The sequence below is a fragment of the Lepidochelys kempii genome, chromosome 11, assembly GCF_965140265.1.
Source record: "Lepidochelys kempii isolate rLepKem1 chromosome 11, rLepKem1.hap2, whole genome shotgun sequence".
NCBI lineage: Eukaryota > Metazoa > Chordata > Testudines > Cheloniidae > Lepidochelys > Lepidochelys kempii.
In genome coordinates, this window is record NC_133266.1 from 68,953,091 (window position 1) to 68,969,686 (window position 16,596).

The window sequence follows — 16,596 nt, forward strand, 5'->3', positions numbered from 1 at the left end:
CAATCTTACCTTGTAGCAACCTTTGTGCAAAATTTTCACTGGAGCCAGGAGGAGCCCATTGCAGCTTCCCTTTGAAGAACAGGAAAGTGCTATAGATATAAATTAATTGGGTGGGGTGGGGGTAGGGTGACGTCCTGATCAGTAGTAAGGTAGAAAAAGTGATTGGGGGAGGGCAGGGCCAGCATGGAAAAGTGGAGGGGTCTAACTAGCTGCAATCTACAGGGGTGGGGCTGTTAATTGAACTGTAAATCAAATTACTGTACTTTTTATGGAAACATCAACTCCCTTATTTTTTTATATTGACAGAATTCATGCTTTGTTACGGCTCTTCCTCTTTTCACGAGTCAAAACATCTCCCATAATAGAGCTGGAGTGAGAGAGTTTTATTCTATTGAAAAACTTGCACTGCTTTTGATTTTAACTACAACTGAACATAGATTCTTCACAATGTTTTTGGCCAGGTGTACAATACTATGTTACAGTTTTGGAAACAACTAACCCAAGATGACCAAAATATAAATATATATATAGTGACAGGGTCGGGCCAGATGGCTACAGGAGAGTAATTTGAACCAGCGACTCACTGCTTCTGGAGCACAGAGCCCAACCACAGGACTACACAGAGAGTCCTGCTACAGGAGAGTAATAGAAGCCAGATATATTAGCCCCAGGCTAAGTAGGTCCCTTTTCCCTGGGTAAGGTAACAGGGAAGGTTCCAGAACAATCAGGAACCTTCTGGAGACAATTAAGACAGACAGGCTGATTAGAACACCTGCAGCCAATCAAGAAGCTGCTAGAATCAATTAAGGCAGGTTAATCAGGGCACCTGGGTTTAAAAAGGAGCTCACTTCAGTTTTTGGTGCTTGTGTAAGGAGCTGGGAGCAAGAAGCGCTAGGAGCTGAGAGTGAGAACGTGGACTGAGGAGTACAAGCATTATCAGACACCAGGAGGAAGGTCCTATGGTGAAGATAAAGAAGGTGTTGGGAGGAGGCCATGGGGAAGTAGCCCAGGGAGTTGTAGCTGTCACACAGCTGTTCCGGGGGCGCTCTAGACAGCTGCATTCCACAGAGCCCTGGGCTGGAACCCGGACTAGAGGGCGGTCCCAGTATCCCCCCAAACCTCCCAACTCCTGGTCAGACACAGGAGAAGTCGATCTGGACTGTGGGTTCAGAAAAACGGCCAAGCTGAGGGCTGCCGTGAAGCTCCAAGGTGAGCAAATCCACCAATAAGCTTAAGACCCACCAAGGTAGAGGAGGAACTTTGTCACAACATATATAGCTTTTCTCCTTCCTATCTGGAAGGCTGTTACCATGTTTGGAGGCTGCAGAGCTCAGAAGACTGCCTATACCTCTGTATGTCCAGCCTGGTCTCCTTTCTGTCCAAATGGAAATCTCTCTCCATGACTCGGACGTTTCCTTGTGCACATCTAGTAGTCAGCCCAAGCTAAACATGGCTAAATTAGAGCTGTTAACCTCCCCCTGCCCCCCCATTCTCAATCACTGTGCAACACCATCCACCTGTCGCTTAGGCCTGTAACCAGGGCATCATCTTTGACTCACACCTCTCTCTAGAGCCTCACATTCAGGCTATAGCTAAAGCCTACCGATCCTTTTGGCATACCACCTCTGAGACACGGCCTTTCTTTTCAATCCAAACAGCTAGAACTCCCATCCAAGTTCTCACCACTTCGCCTCTCCATTACGGCAGCACCCTTTTCCTCCGGCCTCCACAAACGCAGCCTTGCTCCACTCACTTCCATTCACAATGCTGCTGCATGTATCGTTTTTGTAGCCCGTCCTTGTGGCCAGGGCATCCCTTGCTCTGCATCCCTCCACTTCCACCATCACATTCAACATAAGCTACTTGTCTTTGCTTTCAGGACCCTTTTCCATCAGTCCCCACCCTGCCTATTATCTCTCATTCACTATCGATGATCATCTCCAATCAGCCTACGAGGCCACCCTCCACTACCCGCTTGTTAAATTTTGAAACAATTGTGGGCTTTCTCCCATGCTGCGGCTCATGCTTCAGAGGCGCTCTCCATAAACATCCGTAAAGCTACCTCAGCAGGGGTGCTGAGACAGCGGCCCCTCGTGCTGACCAGTATTATCTCATTGTTTCCTTACACTCCACTATCTGCCTGCAGCCATCTCTTACACTTACATTGTAAGCCTTGATCTGTTTGTTCTGTGTTTGAACACTGCCTCACCCAACGTGGGCCTGCTCCATGACTAAGGCTCCTAGGCACTATGGAAATACAAATTCGTAATAATGTCACAGAACAATGGACTAAGGCTGCAGACCTCCAGCTGTTTTCACTCCATAGCAAATACTGGCATGATTGAGGGAAGTGATTATTGCCCTCTATTTGGCTCTGGTGAGGCCATATCTGGAGTATTGCGTCCAATTTTGGGCCCCCACACTACAGAAGGGATGTGGACAAATTGGAGAGAGTCCAGCAGAGGGCAATGAAAATGACTAGGGGGCTGGGGCACATGACTTCTGAGGAGAAGCTGAGGGAACTGGGATTATTTAGTCTGCAGAAGAGAAGAGTGTGTGTGTGTGGGGGGGATTTGATAGCAGCTTTCAACTCCCTGAAGGGGGGTTCCAAGGAGGACGGAGCTCAGCTGTTCTCAGTGGTGGCAGGTGACAGAACAAGGAGTAATGGTCTCAAGTTGCAGTGGGGGAGGTCTAGATTGGATATCAGAAAACACTGTTTCACTAGGAGGGTGTGAAGCACTGGAATGGGTTATCTTGGGAGGTGGTGGAATCTCCAGCCTTAGAGGTTTTTATGGCTTTGTAAAGCTAGGCCCTGGCTGGGATAATTTAGTGGGTGTTGGTCCTGTTTTGAGCAGGGGGTTGGACTAGATGACCTCCTGAGGTCCCCTCCAACCCTGATAGTCTATGACAGGGGTCGGCAACCTATGGCATACGTGCCAAAGACAGCACACGAGCTGATTTTAAATGGCATGCTACCGCCTGCCGGGTCCCAGCCACCGGCCCCGCTCAGCCCACTGCCGAACCCAGGCCGGGACCCCGGCAGCCAGCAGAGAGCCATTAAAAATCCTGCCCGCCCCACTCTTCTTTGCCCCCCACCCGCGGGGGCAGGGTGAAGAAGCTTGGTCCTGTCGGCTGCTGCTGCAGGGCAGGCAAGGTCCCCCCTCCCCACCTCTTCCCCCGCCGTGCTGGGTTCCTGCCCCTCCTCCTCTCCCTGCCGCCGATCAGCTGATGGCCCTTGTGCGGGATGGGGAGAAGTGGAGCTGCAGCGCGCTTGCTGCTCCGGGGAGGAGGCAGAGAATTGGTGGGGACAGGGCTGTGGGGAAGGGGGTGGAATCAGGGCATATCCCCTCCAGCCCCCTGCCGTGAGCCGCTCCGGGCAGGGGGCTGGGAGCACCCCCAGGACCCTAGCCCACACCCCTGCACCCCCTGCCCTGACCCCTGCACCCCCCCACACCTCAGCCCCCTGCCCTGACTCCAGCCCCCCCCACACCCCATGCCCTGACTCTTGCACTACCCACATTCCCACCCCTACCCTGAGCACCAAACGGGAGCTGCCCAGTGCCCACTCCACATCCAAACCTCCTGCCCCAACCCTGACTCATCTCCCTCATTCTAGCTCCTGGCCAGACCCTGCACCCCAACCCCCAGCCTGCTCCTTCGCCCCCAGCCCTGTGCTCAGTGCACTCCCACCCTCAGCTCAGTGCAGAGAGAGGAAGAGAATGGGCTAGAACCAGGGAGAAGGTAGGTACCCACTCTGTGTGGGCAGGGCTGGGATCCCAGACCGGCAGCGGGCTGAGCGGGCCCGGCAGTCGGGACCCTGGCTGGCAGGAGCCGGCAGACTGAACCCCAGACTGGCAGCAGGCTGAGCCGCTCAGCCCACTACCAGTCTGGGGTCCCGGCCGCCGGCCCCGCTCAGCCCACTGCCGGCCTCGGTGAACAGAGCCCCAGGCTGGCAGCGGGCTGAACGGGCTGGCAGCATAAGATCAGCATTTTAAATTAATTTTAAATGAAGCTTCTTAACCTTTTTAAAAACCTTGTTTACTTTACATACGACAATAGTTTAGTTATAGGATATACAGACTTATAGAAAGAGACTTTCTACAAAACGTTAAAACGTATCACTGGCATGCGAAACCTTAAATTAGAGTGGGTTCTCTGAAACCAGTGGGTAAATGAAGACCCAGCCCACCCTGGTCTATGACATGGTACCCAGGAGATAATATAGGAGTGCCAAAGCCATGGCAGGGACTGCTGCACTAGTGGGGAGGGGGTAAAATGGGATCCAGCTAGAGCCACCTCTTCCCGCCCCGCATTGCCCCTCCGGACCCAGAACCGTGCAAGAAAGTGCCCCCAGTTGTGGATGGGTGGGACTAAGACCCACATGGTACCTCCCAGCATGGCCCTGGGGGAGACCTGCAGAGAGCAGCCAGCCAGAGGCTTCAGCTGGTGGGAGCAGTCAAAGCCAGGAGCCCTAGACATTGAGAGAGAGCTGCGGAATGGGCTGTCTGTCGGCGCTCTATGTTGAGGGGCTGTTTGCTCCAACCCTCCCACTCCCTCGCAGCCTCTTCACCTCAGCTGCACTCCACACGATCACCCCTCCCCTTCCATTTAGCAGATCCCCTCTTACCTCCCCAGTTGTGAAGGGGTAGTTAACATGCAGTCTGCCGCCATCCCATTGGTCACTCTGCTGGCGTGTTCTGCCCCTTCCCTCACCCTGCGTCTGTCTTGTCTATTTACACAATATTGTCTCATTGTTTCCTTGTACTCCCCCCGTCTGTCTGTATCAGTTTGTTGTCTCTTGTCTTATAGCTAGACTGTCAGCTCTTTGGAACAGGACTGGCTTTTTTGTTTGATGTTTGTACAGTGCCGAGCACAATGAGGTCTTGGTCCTTCAGGCTACAACAATACATCTAAATGATATTAAAGCCAGTTTTCACTGCGTTAGAAATGGAGGCCTTGTAATTCTAGTCTATATTTGCTAGGGTATACCTGAGTGGCCCTTAGCCTTTGTATTAGCTTTTCTGGTCTCCTGGTTCAGTGCAGAGCTGCTGCCTGTGAGAAGTGGCTTCTTGGCCTCCTCATGTCGATACCTAACTTTAAGCACCCAAGTCTGAAGTATGGGCTTTGACCCCCGCTAGCCTGAGTTTCCCCTTCTGGGGGATGGAGGTAGCATTCCCCATCTTTGTGATGAGCAGCATTACATGAGCAGGCCTGACAAACCTACTGCTTTTCCCAACAGACGACAAGTCCTCAGCATTTTCTCCCAGCCTGCTGGGAAGCACAACCAGTCTGCTGCCAAACTCTGGGCTTAACACAGGAGCGGTGAGGGCTATTTCAAGTGAAATTCACCTTTGTGTAGAGGGCGAGCTGTGACAGAACATACTCCTGTATTCACACCCCACGCTCCACTGTAGGAATCTTTGTACAAAATCTGCCTTGTGAGGTATCATTTGAAAACTAATCACTCACTGGTCAATAATGTGTGTGTAGCAACATTATATATAAAGTTATGACTTCCCCCTGAATAATGTTGGCAGCAAATATTCAAAGCCACATAGCCCCAATTAAGATCTGCTTGACCAGTCCTGTCGAAATAGAGGAATGTGGGTTTACCTCAGTTTAAATACAAGTTGTAATCAGGGTTCTCAGACAATGAGGGAGAAGACAGGAGACAAGAAAAAAAAAAATCAGCATTTCAATTAACAGAGGGGAGAAAAACCTGAGCAACCGCTTTCACCACCAAATACCATGTTGCCTCCTTTACTGTTTGAATGAACCTTAAACTAGGGTTCAGAGTGGTAGCCGTGTTAGTCTGTATCAGCAGAGAGAACGAGGAGGACTTGTGGCACCTTAGAGACTAACAAATTTATTTTAGCATCAGCTTTCGTGGGCTAAAGCCCTAGAGGTAACCCACAGGAAAATGTATTTCACAGGGGGGACTGAACTATAAAAGTGAGGGCCAAAAACACCTCAAGTTCTCTCTCCCTACCCATCTCTCTTCATAGAATATCAGGGTTGGAAGGGACCCCAGGAGGTCATCTAGTCCAACCCCTTGCTCAAAGTAGGACCTAATCCCCAACTAAATCATCCCAGCCAGGGCTTTGTCAAACCTGACCTTAAAAACCTCTAAGGAAGGAGATTCCACCACCTCCCTAGGTAACCCATTCCAGTGTTTCACCACCCTCCTAGTGAAAAAGTTTTTCCTAATATCCAACCTAAACCTCCCCCACTGCAACTTGAGACCATTACTCCTTGTTCTGTCATCTCGTACCACTGAGAACAGTCTAGATCCATCCTCTTTGGAACCCCCTTTCAGGTAGCTGAAAGCAGCTATCAAATTCCCCCCCTCATTCTTCTCTTCCGCAGACTAAACAATCCCAGTTCCCTCAGCCTCTCCTCATAAGTCATGTGTTCCAGTCCCCAAATCATTTTTGTTGCCCTCCGCTGGACTCTTTCCAATTTTTCCACATCCTTCTTGTACTGTGGGGCCCAAAACTAGACACAGTACTCCAGATGAGGCCTCACCAATGTCAAATAGAAGGGAATGATCACGTCCCTCGATCTGCTGGAAATGCCCCTACTTATACAGCCCAAAATGCCATTAGCCTTCTTGGCAACAACGGCACACTGTTGACTCATATCCAGCTGCTCGTCCACTGTAACCCCTAGGTCCTTTTCTACAGGACTGCTGCCGAGCCACTTGGTCCCTCGTCTGTAGCGGTGCATGGGATTCTTCCGTCCTAAGTGCAGGAATCTGCACTTGTCCTTGTTGAACCTCATCAGATTTCTTTTGGCCCAATCCCCTCATTTGTCTAGGTCCCTCTATATCCTATCCCTGCCCTCCAGTGTATCTACCTCTCCTCCCAGTTTAGTGTCATCTGCAAACTTGCTGAGGGTGCAATCCACGCCATCCTCCGGATCAGTCATGAAGATATTGAACAGATCCTTGGGGCTCTCTTCTTGATACTGGCTGCCAACTGGACACGGCACTTATACCCTTAAGACAACAAAACACTTCGGACGCTGGGAGCATGGAAAGGGACTTCACCTTGAACCACGTCTAATTTGTTACGTTTAGTAATAGGAAGCATTTTACTTTTGTTTCTCTTGTGACAATTTCTGACTTTAATGCCTTGCACTCCCTTAATCTCGCTCTTTGTAGTTTACTGGACTTTTTATTCTTCCAATCAAAACAAATCCAGTGTTGTGAACTGTGTGGGGAACTCCATTTAGGATAGCAAACTGTTGTACACTAATCCCCCAGAGAGGCAACAGACCTAGTATATCTGGACTGTCCAGAAAAGAGCTGGACAGTGCAGAACACATGTTTTGGAGGGGAAATTTAGTACTGGGAGTGTATTGGGGTCACCTGCAAGTTGTAACCAAGGCTGCTGGAAGCCAGTGTAGCTGGCGTTTGCTGACGGGTTGCCGTGGCTATACACACACACACACACACACTCGGGGTGTGACCTGCACATAGGTGCCGACTCTGTGGGTGCTCTGGGGCTCAAGCACCCACCCCAAAAAATAGGGGGTGCTCAGTACCCACGAGCCAGTCAGTCATAGGCGCCACGTGACTCTTGCATTTGGGGAGGCTGGGCAGGAGCACTGGAAACTCCCTAGAAGCGTGGAGGAGCACCAGCGCCCAGACTGCTAAACCCAGGATTGTGAGTTCAATCCCTGAGGGGGCCATTTGGGATCTGGGGCAAAAATTGGGGATGGGTCCTGCTGTGAGCAGGGGTTGGACTAGACACCTCCTGAGGCCCCTTCCAACCCTGAGATTCTGTGACCCTATGACTGTGACCCCACCTGCTCCTCTCTGTCCCCTCCCCTCAAACCCCCCCCCCCCATACCCACTGGTGTACCAATGATACACACATTCAGTAAGTGGAATATGAACGTGTATAAAACTGCTGATGATAGCCTCTCCCCAAACTGGCAGAGCCTCCTCCTCAACACACACACCCCCTCCTCAAAAGCCCCCACCAGCAGAAAACCCAAAACCAACAGTCAGCGCCTGTGGACCGGCATGCTGTTCGCAAGGAGCTGCAACTGCACAGCGGAGGCACCCCCAGCTTGCTGGGCAAGTGGTGACAACCCCACACTGCTCTGGATTGCACCCCAGAATGTCATGACCCCCACCCCTGGCCTAGGGCACCCTTATGTTCCCAAAATAAGCAAGAGGCACATGGGTCCTGCACTGAGCCTCTGTGCAGGCATGAATACCACCCAAGATGGTGTGTGTGTAGAAGTGGCTTGGGGATAAAACACTACCTTCTCAGACTGTGTCTCCCCCCCAGCCCCAAACTCTAACGAGACAGAATTCATAAACTAATGCTTCAAGCCTGGTATTAGCATGAGTTATTCAAATTTACGATCCACTGCTTGCTTTAGTACATTAAAGAGCATATGGAAGTGCTCGGGATTATTTAATTCTCACTTGTGCATTCAGCCAGTAAGGAGCTCACACGTTACATGGCAGACAGAAAACGTCCAGCAACGTTCTAAAGCGCGGGCTATGAAAGCAGATAGCATAAACACACCAGTACAAATGGCTCTCAGCTGCCATAGGCCAGGGTATCTGTCAAGGTTCCTCCCCCACTCTGAACTCTAGGGTACAGATGTGGGGACCTGCATGAAAAACCTCCTAAGCTTATCTTTACCAGCTTAGGTCAAAACTTCCCCAAGGTACAAAATATTACCCCCGTTATCCTTGGAATGGCCGCTACCACCACCAAACTAATACTGGTTACTGGGGAAGAGCTGTTTGGACGCGTCCTTCCCCCCAAAATACTTCCCAAAACCTTGCACCCCACTTCCTGGACAAGGTTTGGTAAAAAGCCTCACCAATTTGCTTAGGCGACTACAGACCCAGACCCTTGGATCTTAAGAACAATGAACAATCCTCCCAACACTTGCACCCCCCCTTTCCTGGGAAATGTTGGATAAAAAGCCTCACCAATTTGCATAGGTGACCACAGACCCAAACCCTTGGATCTGAGAACAATGAAAAAGCATTCAGTGTTTTACAAGAAGACTTTTAATAAAAAATAGAAGTAAATAGAAATAAAGAAATCCCCCCTGTAAAATCAGGATGGTAGATATCTTACAGGGTAATTAGATTCAAAAACATAGAGAACCCCTCTAGGCAAAACCTTAAGTTACAAAAAAGATACACAGTCAGAAATAGTTATTCTATTCAGCACAATTCTTTTCTCAGCCATTTAAAGAAATCATAATCTAACACATACCTAGCTAGATTACTTACTAAAAGTTCTAAGACTCCATTCCTGTTCTGTCCCCGGCCAAGACGACTACAGAGAGACACACAAACCCTTTGTTTCTCTCCCTCCTCCCAGCTTTTGAAAGTATCTTGTCTCCTCATTGGTCATTTTGGTCAGGTGCCAGCGAGGTTACCTTTAGCTTCTTAACCCTTTACAGGTGAGAGGAGCTTTCCCCTGGCCAGGAGGGATTTCAAAGGGGTTTACCCCAATTCTCACTTGTGCATTCAGCCAGTAAGGAGCTCACACGTTACATGGCAGACAGAAAACGTCCAGCAACGTTCTAAAGCGCGGGCTATGAAAGCAGATAGCATAAACACACCAGTACAAATGGCTCTCAGCTGCCATAGGCCAGGGTATCTTACTAGCTTTACAGAAGAGCCCAGATAGCGCATGCTTTTCTGCCAATTCCTCCATGCAAATGAAAAGGGAAAAAACACTCAGAAAACACTGTGTCATTTCTCTCGAGGCAAGACAATCATTTAAAAGCACTTTACAGTATTCTTAGTTAGTGTGCAGTGAGGTTTAGACCAAACAAGCTCATTCTTATCCACCAACACAACTTTAAAAAGTACATTTAAAAGGAGAATTTTTATACTGGCTTGAATTTACATTGAAATGAATAAGCTGCTATGCTTTGCTAAAAATCTGAAGATACCTGTCTGTGCATGGCTTCTGCCTCCACAGCTCAGCCCGACTGTCCACCCCCCACCCCCTCCACAGAGGATAACCGCATAATTCTGTGGAATTTAAGGATCAAACAATTCTGAAAAGTGCTTACATGACTTAGAAATCTAAGTCTGTGAGACTTACCATCCCAGGGTACTGCCTCATGGTGAGACCCAACACTGCAGCCCTTCTGCCTCACTCTGGTCCAGTGGCCTGTCCAGCAACTTGGGCTTCCAGCCAGCTCCCACCCCTTCCGGGGTAACAAGGCCAAACTCAAAACTCAACAGAATAGAACATCTTCATCCCGCCCCCCCGAGCTCAGTCCACCACAGACTCCTCTCTCCTCTGCTGGGCTCTGCAGGGTTCCTCCTCATTCTGTTACAGAGCACTCCCTCTCAGGGCTTTCTCTCTGGAGATCTGGCTCCTCCCAAGCTGCTGCCCTGCAATCTTTCTTCTCCCAGGCTTCCTTTAGACATCTCCTTCTCCCCAGCTCCCCTCAGGGACAATCCCAAAGTATGTGTTCCACCCTGCAGGCCCCTCTATGGTTCCTTTGCCAGAGGGGAAGAGAACTCCCTACTACCTCTCTCTCCTTTGTTTCCTGTAAGTAAAGCCCTGCATTGCTACAGGACCTACCCACTTGGGTTCTTCCCAGCTGGGTCTAATCCTTAATTACCTATCTCCTCTCCAGGTGCCACAGCATGGGCTAATTAAGCTCCCCTGCAATTCTGTCACTGCCAGTGTGGGCTTTATACATCACAAAGTCCATTAGATGCTTTTCAAAATTAGGCCCCTGTGGTTAGATATAAAGATGGCCCTGCAGTATGAGTGCTGGGTCTTATAACTCTGCCTTCTTTCAGTGGATCTCTGCAAACCCCCATCTGTGCCTTGAAAAAGAGGACACAGTGGCAGCAGGAAAGAAAAATACTGCAGGACACCAGAGAAGAGAAGAGGAGGGTAAGGAATCCAGCCTTGTAGAGTCCATCCAGCTAGGATCTGTATGAGACTCAAAAGCATTTGGCCAGGACTGCAGTGGGAAAGGCTGGATGCTCATCCCTTTTGAAAATCAGGCTTAGGGCTTTGATCCTCAAAGGAATTTAAGTGCTTAACTTCCATTGATTTCAGTGGGAATTAGGCACTTAAATACCAGGACCTGGTTCTAGGAACCTAACTGTAGGTGCCCATTGTTGGCAATGCTGATGTTTGTTTTTCATGCCACTGTGCGTGAACCATTTAGTTAGAACATGCATGTGTCGGTGTCTGAATGAGCCTCTTTGCGTAGTTGCTTAAATTCCTGCACCTCCCCTGATACAACTAGAATTTGTTCTCATCCAGATCCAGGCTCCTCTGGGTAGAAAACTTCCCTTTTCCAAGGAAGTTATTGCTTTATGAATCACCCTGTCCCTGCGAAACAACAAAGCTGTCTTTCTCAGAAACCCCCTCCCATCTTAACCCCTTTGGTAACGTGCTTATTCCTTATTACAGAATACTGTACAATATTTAAAGACAATTCCATGCTGCTTTGGTCTGGAACAAAATACACATTTTCCACTAAGAGACCCGGGGCCATGAACCTTGATTTAAGGACTTGGAGATTTGACTAATGATGATAAAAATATTTTTGAAGTCTTTATGCAATAAAAATACAGCACAAAAGCACTTAAACTGCAATATCTCTGTATCTTATCAAAACTTATCGAGCGCCTTCCATGCATATCATAAGGCTAAGCAATAAGTAAATGGGACAGTATAGCTCAACCACCTTAAACTGCTGTCAACCCCAGTACAAGGGACTTATCCTACTAACAATGAAACCAACAGCAACCTCTCTCCTTCCCATCCTCTCAATACCACTCTGTCCTTCAGTGGGAGCAGGATTGGGACCTAAATACAATTTTCGCTGGAGAAGATGTTTTGAGTTTAGAGAAAGTGAGGGAACGGGACAGAGGCTAGCAGCCTAGAGGAAGCGCAGGGCTCATTGTAACAGCCAGCTGGAGAGCCAGTGGACACAAGGAGAGCTTTCCAGGATTGAAGCTGGATTTCTATACCCTACAAATCTTGGAATAAGTCAGTTTTCCAATAATATTTTGGGGTCTCCGCACTGGCTAATGGACCGTTCGCTAGAATTAGGGGAGGAAAATGAATCAAGGAAAACAATCTGCAGGAGCAACAGTTCTGCTTCCAAGAGCTTATCCTGTTGGGGAAAAGAGCCGTGCTTTTGCTATAACTGACGGCTGTGTTCGTCCACTGTTTTGGTGCCATGTCTCACTGTGTTTTGCTCCATTGCTTCCTGCGCCTGCCCCCCCATTCAGACTGTGGCTGGACACTTAAGATGTTTGGGGACTATAAAATGTGACGCTTTCTATGGCAGCGGCTCTATGCTTGTGGAGGAAGGGAGCGTGACCGCGCGTGTGTGTGTGTGGGAGGGGGTGTTAACACTGCCTGTCAAGCTCGGAGACCATCAGAAATCTCATGAATAAGATCCTAGAGTGGAACAAACTTGCCGATAATACGATAATTACTCATGCTAACATGTGTAAAGCACCTTCCTCCTGAAGGGTGCTACAAAGAAGGAAGAATGGGCTTGTGGTGAAGGCCCCAGACTGAGCTTTAGGCTGCATTCAGTTCAGTTTCCGCAAACTCTCTGGGTAAGTCACTGAAATCTATCTGTGCCTCAGTTCCCCGGGGGAGAATTTTTCCTTTCCCCCTCCCTCTGTTTAGATTGTAAGCTCCCTAGGGCAGGAATTGTCTCTTGTTATGTTTGCATAGTGCCTGGCACTATGGGGCCCTGATCTTGGCTGAGGTCTCTAGATATCCTTTAGATATTATGAGAAACTTTCTAACTGGTCAGAGTACTTAAGCTCTGGAACAGGCTACCAAGGGAGGTTGTGGAATCCCCATCCATGGAGGTTTTTAAGAACAAGTTGGACAAATACCTGTCAACGATGGTTTAGGTTTACTCGGTCCTGCCTCAGAGCAGGGGGGCTGGATTTGATGACCTCTCATGGTCCCTTCCTGCCCTACATTTCTACAGTTCTATGAAACTATAGGAGAAATAATTTGCAAAAAATCTCTTTTAACCATGAAAAGTCTGACTTCTGTGTAGCTAGGCAATGCTGCAATATTTCAGTACATTATAAGCAAAAACTGACAACAGCGGTTTGCAAAGTAATCAAGGGTTCCTTTAATTAACAATAATAGACTTCAGAAGCATTCAAGCCAAAAAACTTTGCAAGAAATAAATTATAATAATTAGATGTCTACAGAATGGTGCCTCCCCAGATCCATCCTGTGGCTGATTATTGATTAAGTGTATAAATACTAATCTTGACCTATAGATATACGTTTTCAATTAATTGGCTCATAAATGATTTTTAAAATGACCAAGTAATTGGCTTGCAAGAAGTGCTGCAGTTACTGAGAGTAATGAGAAGTGGCATTTAGTCCAAAGCATGTCATCTCTGCCTGAACAAAGGGTTGTTATCGAGAGGAAATGTGTATGAGTACAGCACACCTCTCTAGTCAGGACAGTGTTAAAGGTCAAGTGTGCACTGTTCTTTCTCCACATTTTGCCTTGGGGTTACAAAGCTGTTCACCAAAGCTTCCAACGTGCTGCGGATTCCACAAGGGCTCGCCGAGTCTGACAGAGAGGGATTAGTCCACAGGAAGGTAGGTCTTTCTATTGATTTACTGAGATCCTGGGGCATGCTAGCTTACACAATGCCCTCACTCCGCTTGCTCCGCCACACCACCAGCGCCGTCATGAGCAGGGTGATGAGGATGGGGACCACAAGGAACGGGCATAGGATGTTGTTAGGTGGGTCGCGCAGAGACCTCCCAGAGAGGGAGCAGTTTTTGAAATAGTGCTTGTGAATGGCTATGAAGAACTCGTCCACCAGCTGGTTCGGCCAATAGCAATCCAGTTTCTTGGCTATCAGGATGGTGCAGTTGGTGAGCTCGCCGTAGGAGCTGGAAAAGAAGAAGAACACTAGATGGGTTCAGAGCTGTCATTCACCAATCAGAGTGAGCTAAAACACCTCCGGTTTGCTCTTCAGAGATACTCAGCACCCAAAACTCTGCCTAGCAGCAGTGGGAACTGTTTTGAAAACTGGGCCTCTCAGCTCTAGTTACACTGGACGCTATCGACCAAGCCTGAGGGCTGGATCTTGTGAGGTGAAAGGACCCTCAGCTCCCACTGGTCTTAGGAGCACGTAACAAGCCCAAGATTTGAGACTGCTGAGCTTGTGGGATCGGATGCAGTCACAGCCTGAGGTGATGAGACCACAAGAGCTTCATGCTTGATTGAGCAATAATGCTAAAATGTCAAGGAGAGAACGGTGAGGAGTATTCACTGTGCTAACTCACTCCTCAAAGGAGCACTCCAAAGGGCTTTAAAACCTGGATTTGTGAGGAAAATAAAACAGATTAGTGCTTAGAAAAAGATCAGCAAACATCACAGTCGATGACATCCATAGCTCAGGGAAAAGCACCAACGGGGGTGACTGAAATGCCTTCACCATACATTACAATAGCAATCACCAGCTCTGATCCACCACTGGCTAATGAGCCCTCAAAACCACAATTCTTCATGTTGGAAGCAGACAAGATTTCACATTCACAAGAGATCCAGGCAATGAATGCAAAACTTGTGTTCCTTTTCAAGTTGTGCTGTTGTCAGGTTGGGAATGTGACGGGTTTTGGCCCTGTCACCTTATGTGCTGAGACACCACTGAGCCTGTCTATTCTGGCAGCCTGGGTCCCCTTTACCTGGCCTTCCTGGGTTAGGCTCACAAGCCTCTTCCAGCCAAGCACACAGGGAGGGTCACACCCAGCTGCAGAGAGAGACAGAGATCCGCTCTGGAAAGATTCAGCCTGAGGTCTCCCCCCAACACTCTGGTGCCCACTCCTTTTAAGGGGGACAAACCCAAAGGTTTTATGAAATCCGCCCCCTCCCTCAATGTGGAGGGAGATATGCACAATGTCTTACCCCCCCAGTTAGAAATTACATAAACTGGGTTATATTATAAACAAGCAATAAGTTTATTAACTACAAAAGGTGAATTTTAAGTGAATATAAGAGATAACAGACTGAACAAAGCAGATTACTGACCAAATAAAGCAAAATACGCAAGCTAAGCTGAATATACTTAACAAACAGGTTACAAAATGTAAATTCTCACCCTAAATGTTATTTTAGGCAGGTTGCAAAGTTTCTGTGGTTCAGAGTTCCAGTTATATTTCTTTCCAGACTGGACCACTGTCTCAGTCAGGACTCCGCCCCCCCCCGCCTTCCCTTCAGGCAGCTTTAGCAGTCTTTCTTCTTGGGTAGATAGGCCAGGGAGAGGAGGAGTCCTGTTTGCTTTCCTCCCCACCCTTAAATAGGATTTACATAAAGGCGGGAAACCTTTGTTTCCCAAACTTGACTCCCCCACCCCTTCCTTTCCAGTGGAAAGTTACAAGAAGTATCTCGAGGTTTTCTCTGAGCATCACTACAGTAGCCTCCACTGAGAATACCAAATCCCGCCCCAAAGAGTTATCCAAGGTGGTAAACAGCGTCATTAATCCGAAGTCGCTGGAATATGCATCAGAGCCCAGTACCAAGCGCTGTGAGGGACTGCAATCCTACTTCACCAAAAAGATCGCCCACACTGGGGAAGGCTTCTAAAACTCCATGGATCACCTATACCCACCAACCAACAGCCTGCCTGCACACCCAGAGTTCAGTACATTCACTCACCAAGAAGTTCTGGACATCTTAAAGGAGTCTCGACCCAAGACTTGTGAATCCGACCTACGCCCATCCTGCCTTGTGAAAATGAATCATGAGCAACTGGTGCTACTTCTGATCGACAGAAGGTATCTTCCCTTCCTCCTTCAAACACACAATAGTCTGACCAACACTGAAGAAGCCCAACTTGGATATTTCAGTTCTAGCTAACTATGGCCCCATGTCAAACATCCCATTCCTGAGGATACAAGCAGGAGCAGACGAACTCCTAGGGGCAGATGCTGGCTTCACGCAAAGGTCTTTAGTAAGAACCCCAAAGGTTAGATCATCCCTTGTCATCTTTGCCTGAGTAAGGCGGTGTGGGGAAGTAAGGTGTGGGGAAGTAAGTATGGGAAGACCCATATCTTGGGTCTGGTGTGAAGCACATCCCCTGGAAGCCAGCGGGTGGGGTGGAGCTTCATTTCTACTTGGGGAGCACAGCAATTGGCTAGGTGCAAGTGGGAGCAAACCGCACATTTGCAAGGGGTTGCAACAAGTTACTCCCTCCTCATCATCCCCTTAATCCTTCCTTCCTTCCTCCCCCACCTCATCTTCCCCCTCCCCAAAAACAACAAGAGGGAACAAAGGTGTGTGTGCAGCCAGTGCCCCCTGGGTGGGGCAGCTGGTGCACCACCCCCTGCTCATGGCTGTGCTGAAAGGCACAATCTTGCCCCAAAGAAAGAAAAATCCAGAAAACCTAAGGGCCTAATTCTGCCCCCACCTCCCATCGTAAAGCAGAGTCCCATTGCAGAGGCAGGCCCTACTCAGCACAGGGATGGGTGGATTGGGCCCCACCATCTGAGCAGCAGAATTTCTAAACAGAATGCGTTTCAGAGTGTCCCCCAGGGGAAAGATGTAAAACAAAAGCAGCTAAATATTAAC

At 48.7% G+C, this 16,596-nt stretch overlaps 1 protein-coding gene across 1 annotated transcript in view; it reads right to left on the reverse strand.

The window, feature by feature from the left end:
* Positions 1-9,167: 9,167 nt before the first annotated feature.
* The window catches only part of RAMP1 (receptor activity modifying protein 1), a 126,109-nt gene continuing 118,680 nt past the window's right edge, over positions 9,168-16,596 (reverse strand). Inside the window, exon 4 of the mRNA XM_073306752.1 lies at positions 9,168-13,916. Within this exon, the coding sequence (XP_073162853.1) occupies positions 13,661-13,916 (256 nt within the window). The 3' untranslated portion in view covers positions 9,168-13,660. The remainder of the gene's footprint in view (positions 13,917-16,596) is intronic.